Raw genomic sequence first — 12,833 nt, 5'->3', positions numbered from 1 at the left:
CCTCTCACGTCGAGCACATTCCCCGCGTTCAAGGCTCTAGGAGCATAAGTGCGTGGGCACATACGGCAGCGTGTGGTTGTTGGTGTATACACGCAGGCGGTGGTCATAGTTGACGGAAGTATCCACACGTACTTGAAATTCGAGAATCGCGGTGATGAGCCTGCTAGAAACTTAACGGTCCAACAGCCTGTAGCTCGGTAACGGGTAAATTCGTGTCATACTTTTTACCACTTGCGTATAATATGCCTACATTGTAGCACAGTCGACGTGCGGAGTTGTGTCGGGTTTCTCGCACTATTTTACACGTGTACCTGACTTTTTTGGAATCGTCCGATGACCGGTAGAGCATGTAACAGCCGTTGCGTTTGAACACTGTCGTACCTGAGAGCGTCGAAATCGATTCTACAATAATACCGCTATGCGCAACCGGCTGAGGTTACACAAAAATGAAGAAAAACCGACAACAACCGACGTTCTTCGATCGTCCATCGAACCCGACGCGTCTCCTCTCCGACATTCCGTTGGAGAGAAAAAAAAGAAGTTTAATTTTCTTCCCGACGGCTGTATAATCCAATTGCTCAATGATTTAATTACAAAACTGGTGAACTTAACGTAAAAGAACGACAGCTAGAAGCAGGGTAAAAAGAAAAAATTAGTTGCAAGGGGAATTTATCTGCAGTCATACGCGAGTTAATTTCGCTCGGTTTATCCAGAACAAGTTGACTCGGTGATACACATAAATTTTTCACAATTCTCGTTTTTCTCTTTCACTCATTCCAGAATACGAGTATTACGGTAATAGTCATAACGGGTCGGGTTACTGCAGTTAGAAAGACAAATTACGGCGAGGTAACCCACGTGCGTAAGCGAATCAGGTATATAACAGCAACGACTTGTCCCCGAGCCCGCGATGCAGTTATCGCTTGGACATGGACGTACAGAAAGAGATTCCGTCCGTGTTGCGCGACAAACGGCGAGAGGATGGTCAAGGAAGAAACAAGACGCGTGAGAACTGGCGGTATAAGTAGGCATACACTCGTGATGAATATTTACGAGGATAGTAATTAATAACCATTTTCAAAAGGTCGAGCTCCACCCCGCAGCTGTATAATAACGCGTTAAACCTTGCAGAAGCGGGTAAGTCACGTGAGCTTTTTTTATTCCAAAGAAGCGTCGCGGAGGAAAAATTGTGCGAGGCACTCGTCAAGCTCGGAAGGATATTGTACGTGTACCGAGAACTGTAAATGAAATCGAAACGCGCGTAGGTGATCAGGTATAATCTAGTATTGCAGGCGCGTCATCGCTGAGCGGTGTTCACCTGACGGTTGCGAAGAACCAGGACCAGGTCAGGGGGGCCTGAAGAACCACCGAAGGTGGGGTTAACTCTCTCTTGGACTCAACTGATAATGAAACTGCTGGCCAGTCACACTTTCACGCTCGCCGCGATTTGAACTTTTCGCTTATAACCGCGAAACAAACGAAACTTCCATACGCGTTTACACTTCCATGTGCATATCAGATTTTTTTTTGCTTTTCCTTGTAATTCTCCCACTTCCGTCGATGTAATAGGTGGAAAAAAAACAAACGGTTCCAGTATAATTGCTTTCGCGTATTTCAACGTTTCGAAAGCAAACAGCCGAGTTGATCAATCGATTGACACATGCACGATATACACGTTTTTATATTTCGTTGCTAAATGTTCGTAACGGGGCCGAAGCGTTAGTGGAATCACAACGGTAATAATAGGTCTGTCTAAATTAATCTGCAACCCCCGATTCGAGTTATTTACCCGCGTTTAAAAACCGCGAGTGAAGTTATGTGCTTGTTTGTCGATACCGGTAATGCGGCGATGAACCCAACCGCGGTTCATTAGTCTAAAGAAATAAAACCATTGTCAACAACGCTGGTGTAAATACAGGGACGAATCACTAAATGGTTACTAGAACGCAGTGCTGAGCAGTGGAAACAGCAACGATACACGTACAAAAAAATCCACGGTTATTATCCAACAGGAAAGACTCGCTGCGCTGAATCGTATCCGCAGTGACAAGTGCGAATCTGACAAAAAATCTGCTACACAATTACTCGGAGAACAAACCAAACGTCACCGTTCTGCAGTGATCCACATCCCACAGGATAACGGAAGGCAAAAGTCTAAGGGAATAGTGGAGAGCGGTTAACTTCAACTTTATGACTTTGAAGCTCGTTGGTTCCAAGTTCAACCTTGTCGCTGATCATGGGTCGTGAACTCGTTCACCTGTTGATTGCCTGCCTGCACTTCGTATATTCCTCACCGCAACCAGCGGAAAGCTACAATGTATTGCTGGCCACGATGGGAGGCACAAAGTCCCACACGGTACCGTTTGTCGCCCTTGGTACTATTCTGAAGGAGAGAGGACACAACGTAACCCTTTTCAGCGCGTTCACTGGCCCCGCAGCAAATAACGCACTGCGCGAATTTGTGCCTCCCGTTTTAGAGGTGGGTTATATCTCAACTCCAGACTAACGTCTCAATCTACGTTCGTACCAAGGGTACAACAAAAGGGATTCCCTTCTTTCGCTTGCACTCGCTGCAAATTTCCGGTGCTCACCGGACTCTTTCAAGTTCCCGCAAGGCTCTGTATTTGGAGTTGGGTTTTTCTCTTCCAAGCCATTTTCAAGACCACCCAGCGAAGTCAAGGCTCGTCTTCCGGCGTTTAATTTACCGTTTTACCGTTTACAGATATTACGAGTAAACGAAATGTCGTAGTATGTGCTCTGGAGAAACTTGGAAGAAGTTCTTGCGAATGGGTCTGCTGACTAATAATTATTTCCCGTCGGAATACACGTTGCTTTCCCTGTATGTTACCGCGTGTGGCAACAAGGCCGATTCAATGCGTCTTTCTTAACAGTCTTGATTTTCAACGCGTTGACGAACAAAAGTCAAGCACTGGACACCTCACGAAATAAAATAATGAAGAAATTTCGCTTAAGAAAGTGTGTCTGTGAGGGAAAGCACGTTTGGCTTCGTCGAATCACACTTTATTTTAGGAATTTTTCGACACTGGGATAGAAGACAAATCACGGCAGGTGCATTCCTTCCGCGTGTATTTTAAATTCCGTGGTAAATTTGCCAATCGGCAATCACCGACGAACCTTCGGGCATAAGCGCATACGCACAAGTTCCATAAAACGTGTTCAACTACCGAATGACATTTGGCTCGAGGAAAAAAGTGTTGCTTCAGAATCGCCAGTATGTGCAACACTCTGCGAGCCGTATCCTGCGACGAACGGAGTTTCGTTGTTATTATTCTTGCCACCCTCGTCGAGAGTTTGACAAGTGTGATAACAATAAAGGCTTATACAACGTTGCGTCGAATCAATTTCACGGTTAAGAATTACCAAAGAGAGAAAATAACGGAGCAATTTAATCGATAGATACACGCTCTGGCTGTACGGGAGGAAGATGAAATAGACCGGAACGCTTTATGATCTAATGCGAACGATTTTGTTTAATTTTTATTTTTTTTTTTTACTATTTTTCGTCTTTTTTTCAAGGCCTACGTCGGAAACTACACCGCCGAATGGGATCTGGTGGGATCGAGATTCCGGAACGAACTTCCTCTCTCACCCTGGGACGCGATGCGGTACGGATGGGAAGCCTGCGAAGCGCTCCTGCAGGACGAGACGTCGCTTAACTCCCTCAGGAAACCGGAAGGAGATCCAAGAGCTCGGTGGCACGTCGCGGTGCTTGACGGGACTTATCCGGAATGTTTACTGGCGATTCTGCACAAGGAGAACGTGCCAACGATCATGCTGAACACAGTGAGAATATTTTATTGACATATTTACCCGACCTTGAACCTCCTCATTTGCCGCAACGGTATCTTTGCAGACATTTTCTATTTGTACAGTGTCGGATACTCGGCTGACAAACTCTCAAATTGCCGAGTACACGAAAATATTTCACAACATTTTGGTTCCTAGGTGCGTTCTTTGTCCAAAGTTACGATCGAATTGATCTAATGTTCAACACGGTATGTTTGTTACTGTAAATATTTAACATTATAAATAGTTCGAGTCGATATTCTAAGCTAAACGTTTCCGTTGTTTATATTTTTTATACCGTCAACTGTTCCACACGAATATCGTTCGTATAAATATTTTAACGACCATTCCTTTCTTGAAGGATTACACGAGCGACTAAATTACAATAGATTCTAAAGTTTTTACCGACGTATAAACTTTGCATAAATGTTTTACAAACGTTTTGAAAATATTTTCACTTATAATCTTTTTCCATAACACAAGCGGTAGGTTATTTTCAACGCACTTTTATGCGTACAAACCTTATTCTTTAATACGATCACATCGTAGGAAGAGAGTACACAATATGTTTGTGAATCGTGAATAAAAAATATTTTTCCCAGCGAGGCTTCTTTGATGCTTGAAACTTTCCCGTCTGATTATAGACGAAACTCGATTATGAGAGATAATTAAACCATTAACATGCAAAAGTTATTCGAATTTATCCCTGCTGCGATATTGCATCCCTGCAAGTGAAGTACCTCTTCATTTAAATGATAAAGTTAAGGACGATACACCCAATCTTGTGTCACTGATTACCACAGCTAGACGTCGCACACTGTAAAAAAGTACAACGTCGTATATTTGAATGATAAACTAGCGTATCTGTATTCATGGTTTATCACTGGTAAAAATTTTATTCATTTCATTCTCGAGTGACGAGAGTGGCCAATTAGTTCGACCGCGGTCACTTTGTCCAGAATTCGAAAAGACTTTTTTTTTATTCCGAAGCAATTATCTTCAACCGACAATGAGTACCAAGAGTACAGAAATTTTTTTGCACAGTGAAAGGCACCGAAAATAGACTAGGTGATTTTTTTGTAACTGGAAAAAATTTCCACCGTTTTGATTCTCGCAGGATTGATTGATCGGTCATTCAAACTGGGTTGAACCGTCACTGCACCAATTTTCGCATCTTCCTCGAACGACCTCCATGCATTTGTTTCACGATGGCGCAAGTTAATTGTAGACGAATAAAAATTTGTTTAAATGGAATGAAAAGATGCTTGTTCGACGCTCATGCACTGAATCCTGCAGTCTGTAATGCGACCTAGTAACATTGGGACGGCTCGGAAGTAATCAGCGGCAGTACCTGAATCACTGCAACGGAAATGAGAAACCGAAAGTCTGAGAGATTCATTAAACTTTTACAAGAGAGAACTCCAGACAGCGCTATACTTTCAGCTCACACTCGAACAACAATTCAAGACTTTGCTATTGTTCAATTTCTGAGTTTGCATTACACCTTTCTTCGAAGATTGGCTAAAAACGTTTTCGTCGTAAAGATTTAAGGACGAACATGCCGAGTGATATCAGGGAAAAAGAACCCAATCTGGTTTACCGGTTGAGAGAGACGTGATAAAAAGAGTACTCGTGTCTATTCTACCGTGAATATGGTACAGAATTTTCTTGTGCTCGGGCAACTGCATCCCGTGATATTTTTAACGAAGACCATGAAACTGGCAACGAATGTGTAAAAAAAAAAAGATGGTTTAAGCTTTTCATTTTCTGCTTCACGTATAATTTTACAATCCATGCTTGAGAAAATGAACTTTCGTATCCCTACTTCATCTTCTTTATTCTTATCTCTAGTATATCGATCGGTGCGTTGGGTGTTATTCGACTTAATCTTTCGCTTAATAAGCATCTCTCGATATTTCGTTGATCCCTACTTATCCCCCCTTCTGATTGCGAAGCGTCTGTGCGGCAAGGTTCGTTACTGCGCGTAAAATTAATTACCGCTTCCTACAACGAATCCGCAGCGATTAGGAATGAAATTGATAACTTGGAAACCAGAGATGTCGCGCTAAGACAAAAACGTCGTTTTATCTTGCAGGTTGCCCTCTACACCGGATCCATAACTCGACAGGGTAGCCCGTCGCCGTGGTCGATCACACCGTACTTCGGAAAGGCTTTCACTCAAGACATGAATTTCATACGGAGAATCGTCAACGTCGCGTGTTTGATGACCCTCGAGGTGATGCACTGGGTCATGATTACTGGCTACCTTCAACCTATTCTGAGGAAACAATTAGGTATGTTTTTGCGTCAAGAGGAACCCCGTTGCATTCTGAAAACCGCGGTCTATTCATGCCCTCGAATCGTCGGTGGCTTGTCAAAAACTTGTAGAACTCATGCCGGTCCATTTTTTTTCATGCAATTCAACGTCAGAAATACAAAATAATTGAATACGAGATCTTTAAAAGTGACGCGATGATCTTGAAGCCCGCTTCTTATGGCGCGCATAAAGCATTTTTCTAAAAGAAACCAAAAACCGGCAAAAACTGTTTGACAAAATATTTTCATTTGCATCAAATTGCATATAAAAAGTTCTCTTTAGTAAGCACTTTTCTAATTATTACGTAATCCTTCTGAACAGGACTCCTTATAAATCCCTCGAAACGAATCTAGGTATTCTTGTACTATAAATTATCTTTTATGGAGAGTAAAAACTATTTCTCTGAGCACAAGTTTGCGACATGTTTCACAGCTGCTTCAAAGAAATCATTTTTTCGTTCTAATAATACAAGCTTAAAAAAATAACAATCAGATCATTCATGCGTATTGTATTATTCATACAACTTTTCATGAGAAAATTTTCCCACCTTATTCAATGAACTTTGTCACTAATGTGGACATTTACAAATGACAGTCGTACAGAAATTCGTATTATAGTAATTATTCTGTACCGCCATTCTTGGAGTAATTTCTCAATATAATATTTCACGGTGTAATTTACAACAGCACAGTAATTTACTGGAGGTTTGTTTTGTTGTAACCCAGAAAAATACCGGAAGTGAAGTGAAAGAGTACGTACAGTGTTACACCGAGGACGGTATACGTGTACAATAGTAAAAAAGGGGGGAAAAAAACAATTGTCAGATATACAGTTACACCGTACCTACAAAAACAATGACAATGAAAACGTTCTTGTTTCAACGAGTTCACCGGTCTTGAAAATAGGCGATGAAACTTGATTTCGGAGAAATTTTTAACGTCATTCTAGTAGTTGAGGATGAGTCGACTGGCCGTTAAGTCAAGAAGGAAGAAAAGAACGACTGAAAAATTTCCCATAACGTTGTTTTCGTCAATAATGGTAAACACGAATGAAACAACATTCCTACTGTACAGTAGAAGCGAACCAGACCAAATTCGAACAACACAAGCTATAAGATATAAACAATTTGAAAAAGGTTCTAAAATTAGAATGTTCAATATGATTGAGCTCTGGTGTTTTTAAACCGATTCTGATGTTTTGGTTTTATTTATTTTCACCGTGTAAATTTCCAGAGGTAAACGGTAAGAAATTTCACAAACAACACCACCACCATTTCATTAATTTCAACACTGAAATTGTAAAACCTTCTCTCGGATCGTTGACATCTTAAAGTGTGTTATGCGAATTCAGTTACAATCATGTCTGTTAAAAATTGGAGATGCTGCGTCATTCAGGTTCATCGTCGTTGGCGCAAATAAAGCTGCTGGAAATTTTTCAACATTTGATTCAATGAGACTTGCGATCCGTCAGCTTCATCCTTAATAGACCGCGGTATTCATCCTCTCTTGTACACCGTGAATCGATAAAACACAGAATAAATTCTTTGGATGTACCTGCATAATGGCGTGATAATAGCTGATAAACACGCGATCTCAGCTATTTGCAGACTCGGCTGTAACTCGTCCATTATGCGGCGTGGCTGAATGGGTGTGAATGAATGGTAAACGGAATACTAACAAAGTTCACCTCTCCGTTTCGCACAAATTACAGGCGACGACGTCCCGGATGTCAGGGATCTGATAGCTGACGTACCATTGACGTTTCAAAACAGCCACTACACAGTCGCGGACTCTCTTCCACATCTGCAAAACGTCGTGAACGTTGCATGTTTGCACTGCAGACCGGCAACGGAGCTCAGCACGGAACTTGAATTATTTCTGCGAAGAGGTAAAATTAATGCGAACGATGCGCGAGTCGTTCACTTTCATTCTCTGTTTCTCTCGAGAAATTTTTCTCCCCGTAAATTATCTCCGTGCGTGAACGACGATAATAAACTCGCAGAAACGAATTTCTGACCTTTCGTGCTTTTCTCTGCGACTCTCGAAATCTTTCTGAATTTGTTACAAATTTTTACGTACATAAGTATACCCGTGCTTCGTAACGTTTCGTTCTGTCCATTGAATATATTCAATGACACTTAATGAATGAAAAAACAAGGTGCCATTGTGGTTATAATTATTGTTCCAATATACTATACCGATTAAAATCTCGTGATTAATGGAAAGTAATTTCTGCTTCGTCATATTTAGAGTCGATGACCTAAATTTCTGTCCTAATATATGACATAGAAATCTGTACTATCCGCAAAGTTTTTCGCCAAAATTAGTCAAAATTCGTAAAAACGGGTATATTTTTCTAGAAAAAAAAATTACAGAACAATTAGCGAATCTAACGTATATCAAACGTGTATTATTATGTCACACTTGTTTACGCGCGTGTGTTTTGCGGAGAAAAAATAAGTAAATAAATAAAACTGTCCACCTGCGAGGTATTTTCCATCTGTACTACTTTCTTGGTCCGGGATGAACGTCCGTCTTACGTAAAGGCGATGACTGCAGGGGGCATCGAGGCCATTGATGACGTAACGACGGTTCGTGGTTGGTCTTTGATTTCTTGATATCGCACTTGTCGTAACCAACGTGGAAAGTTCTCGCGGTGGTAAAATTTCCGGGATCATTTGGCACGATCACCGTTCCATTATCGAAGCCCCGTGGAGGAATTTTCGGGAAATTCGAGGCCAAGTGAAGAGACGAGGAGGGTCCTCGAACATCGAGAAGCGTCGCGAGCTCGGTAACGAGGCGATAACGCGGCGTCTTTGCGCCTCGCGAAAATCCGCGAACGGAATCTCGAGACTCTAATTGCAAGGGTCGAAAGTAAGGGAGGCGGCTCAAGAAAAAATAATCTTTCAGGTTTCATCTTCGTATCGATGGGCTCCTCGGTGCACGCGGCTGGAATGCCTGACGCTCTTCGCGAAATCTTCATCGCCGCCTTCTCTACTCTGCCTTACAACGTTGTCTGGAAGTGGGAGGGTGGGAAGATAGAAAATCTTCCCCCCAACGTCAGGATAGCCGCGTGGTGGCCGCAGCAAGAGTTGTTGGGCCACCCCAATCTCAAGGCTTTCGTGTCTCACGGAGGACTTCTTTCCCTACACGAAGCCGCCTTTCACGGGGCGCCGACTCTTGTACTTCCGGTATTCTGCGATCACGACGGAAACGCAGCGCAGGCCGGTCGGTATTTGTTATTTATTATTTGGCCGAAATTTTGTTGATCGTGACGAATCCGAAACCGGAATTTCATCATTTCAAAATCCAATATGGCGGACCCAATTTAAAATCGGATGTAAAATCGAAAAAAACTATCAAAATTCGATGATTCTGAACGAAACTTGTTACCGAATTTGTAAATAAACTGCGATAAGGTTAGGACGTGGTAATTTATAAAGTGGGACGCTGAGCATCGCATTGTGACTGAAAGGGTTGAACCCTGCTGTGGATTATAGATGTGTCGGTAAAAAATTTTTAAAAACACGTTGGAAAGGTCCGAACGTGAAGAGGGTACGAAGTGGGTGAAAATCGGGAATTCATATCTCGGCAACCAATTATATTCGAATCGATTGGGGTTTCCTTTATTCGAGGGTATGTAGATCGAGCTTCGTTTACATATCTTTTTTATCGGAATCGATCGATAGGAAGCAAGGTTATTTTTAATAACGTCAACCACGTCGCTCGATGACATAACTACGTTTTACGGTGCCCGCGGTATACCGAAAACTACTCAAACTATTCACATAAAATTTGGAGAAAGTGCTCTTGGATACTTTGTCCTCTTAGTCACAATCCATTTCTATTATGACGACTGTTTTAAGTTGAGATTGCATTTTTCCTAAAACATCTACGACGTTTTTAAACGTAACCGTCGAAAGTGTGCAATGATTTGAAAGAAGTGGAATCGTGGCAAAGAGAATCCAAGAATAATGTCTCAAAATTAATCGAAGTAAGTCGGTTTAGACGTTTTCGATATATCGTGGCCACCGCTAAACATCTCACCAAGCGAAACGGCTGACGTTATTGGCAATTACAGAGCCTAGCCGTTAATTGCTTATATAAACAAAAAAGGAGAGAAAACACGTAAATGAAACTTGAATCGGCAAAATTTTGAATAAAACAAACCTCGATAGAATTGAATAAATTTTTTTTAGTCCTCTACTCGAATGTATATCCCCTTAATTAATTCGTATCCATCGATTTCTCGTCACCACTGAGCAGAATTGAAATTTTACTCGACGAACAACAATCGCAACGTGACCGACGATGAATTTGTATTACGTGTTACAATATTATGTTGCAAATTCGTAAGACTCAACTTGTCACACCGCAGTCACGCGTGATTGCAAGTTACGTAAGAAGAAAAAAAAAAACTCGTACCAATATCACTTGGAGCGACAGTCTTCGCACTCTCTTAAATTCTTTCTCCGCGCACAAGCTTTCATCGATATCGATACCCCCCCTTTATTATTTACTGTCTCATTTTCTTTACCGAATCAGAGAAACAAGGCTACGCACTCTTGATGGACCTCGCCAGCATCTCGGCGACTGCACTTCGCGAGGGAATTTTAAAGGTCGCTTCCCCGAAGAGCAACCCTTACAGAAATGCCGCGATACAGAAGAGCATCCTGCTAAAGGACCTGCCGATAAAACCTCAGGACTTGGCTACCTGGTGGGTCGAACACGTGGCGAAATATCGCGGAGCTGAACACGTCAAGAGCACGAGCAGGTGAGTTTTGCATATTTCGGCAAGTTTCGCGCGTAAGTGGCTTTTAAATTATCTTAAATTCACTCCCCGACTTCGAGGGTAACTCGTTATCACATCTAATCGAGGCATTTGTGCAAATCCTCTACTTTTCCATCAACTTTATAACGAATGATTTATACCACATAGGCACATGACGACGATTCGTTACTATTCAATCGACGTAGCTGCTTTCTACGTGAGCCTCGTTACGATCCTCGTTTACACCCTGAAGAAATTCACTCTGAGATTAGTAGTGGCTAAAGGAAACATCGCTAAGATGAAAATCGACTGATGACTGACCCAGGTTTATTATAGTGGGAAGAGGAAACGTACGATTGAGCTGACAATTAACGACAATTAACGAAAACGAAAGTGATCTCTGTCCAAATCGGACACCGTCACACGCGGATGTGTAAATATGTGTGTTCCTGCGCGGAGAGGAAGTACGTACATGTATGATACATTCGGTGAACGATATTCTATTACCGATAGTCATAATGCCAACTCCGCCAGGCCTCTACATGTAATACATATGTATATAATTATAAACGGTCGTGAAAAGTGAGAGTGGAACCAAAACTTGGACTATTACGCAAGCATATACATACTCGCATGCATACTTATATGCGTATGCATATGTATATATATACATATACATATATGCCAGGTTTGTATAAATTTTGCGAACAGTTTACACGTATTACATTGGTGCTGCGGCGATGATTATTATTCTATAGCAACGGCACCTGGTAATGTGCAATATGCATTGAGAATAAAACCGTAGCGGGAAAGGTGATCCGAATTTCACCGCTTCGTATAATAATAAGATATAACGTAGCGTGCGTGCTGCAAGAGAAGCTATTATATGTTATAGAGGCATTGCAAGCCACTAATATCGGCGCTGTTCTTCTGCGCGTGTCGAACGTCGCGCTTTCTAACGCGGCAATAAAATTGTAAAGCGGTAGGTAGCCACTGTGAATAAAAAAAAAAAAAAATTTGTGTGCACATGTATATACTATACATATAGAATTTATAATTTATATTGTACTCGTGTATTGAATTTATCATAAATCAACGCGATGTGCCGAACGAAGCGCCGCAGTCACGCTGCTGCGATATATTATACATAATATTTCGTGTGTTGAATTTTGTTTTTTTTTTCTCTCTCTTTACTTCTACGTTATAAATTAGAAATAGGTATAATTCTTATCGCATGTATGTGTACATGTTTGTTGTATATGCATATAGTTTTACTGTAAGCAATTTTAGTGACACACACGCAAATGTGTTTAAAAATCGAAAGTTTTCCAATAACATGACGTAACTTTTGTTTTATGTAGGTATCGTAGCATTCGCGTGTATATTTATATAGTATATAGTGTGTAGTATAGGAGTGGACGAAACTTGTGGATTAACGTTTCTATATATGTACATACGCGTGATCCTTGAGAAACGTGTAAAACTTCAGCATTTTAATATCTTATACATATCCTCTGCGAAGTTCCTGCGGCGAATAAGAACTTTTGAGGAAATAATTTTTTATTATTTTCAACTTCTCTTGCTTCCTTACCTACTATTTTGATTATTAATCTTTTTTCCTCTCTTTGAACGTCGTTCGTCTCAATCTGTTTTTACGCAGACGTGGAAATAATTTCGATTTGGTCATGCACGGTTAGCTGTTTATTAATTTTCATGAAAAAAAAACTACTTGTGTTACCTATAAATAATTTTTATTACAGATTGTTTTAGTTTTAAATCGAATATGTTGAAATATTTATTTATAAGTAGATCGTTGGTAATAAATTAAGTGGAAAAAGTACAAGACACGTATTGATTTTCGATTATACAACCTCACAACTTAATTTCGTCACACCTATCGAACGATATAAGAAGTACGTTGGACATGAGCCTCCGGACT

At 41.1% G+C, this 12,833-nt stretch overlaps 1 protein-coding gene across 1 annotated transcript; it reads left to right on the top strand.

Annotated features, from left to right (window-relative positions):
* Positions 1-1,400: 1,400 nt before the first annotated feature.
* LOC107223416 (UDP-glucosyltransferase 2) lies at positions 1,401-12,746 on the top strand. The gene is made up of 7 exons (XM_015663091.2): positions 1,401-2,479; positions 3,538-3,804; positions 5,903-6,101; positions 7,835-8,011; positions 9,034-9,351; positions 10,669-10,897; positions 11,063-12,746. The coding sequence occupies exons 1-7, from the start codon at positions 2,237-2,239 to the stop codon at positions 11,205-11,207; spliced, it is 1,578 nt and encodes a 525-aa protein (XP_015518577.1). The 5' UTR covers positions 1,401-2,236; the 3' UTR covers positions 11,208-12,746.
* The last annotated feature ends 87 nt before the right edge of the window (positions 12,747-12,833 follow it).

The sequence above is a fragment of the Neodiprion lecontei genome, chromosome 6, assembly GCF_021901455.1.
Source record: "Neodiprion lecontei isolate iyNeoLeco1 chromosome 6, iyNeoLeco1.1, whole genome shotgun sequence".
Lineage (NCBI taxonomy): Eukaryota > Metazoa > Arthropoda > Insecta > Hymenoptera > Diprionidae > Neodiprion > Neodiprion lecontei.
Note: the sequence above shows the minus strand (reverse complement) of the source record. Positions and strands in the feature narration are given on the sequence as shown.

Excerpts from the sequence above, each read along its gene's own strand:
- LOC107223416 (XM_015663091.2), top strand. The coding sequence starts at position 2,237 with ATGGGTCGTGAACTCGTTCACCTGTTGATTGCCTGCCTGCACTTCGTA. Across the intron at positions 3,805-5,902 it reads CAACGATCATGCTGAACACA|GTTGCCCTCTACACCGGATC; the intron begins GTGAGAATATTT and ends TTTATCTTGCAG. Across the intron at positions 10,898-11,062 it reads CACGTCAAGAGCACGAGCAG|GCACATGACGACGATTCGTT; the intron begins GTGAGTTTTGCA and ends TATACCACATAG.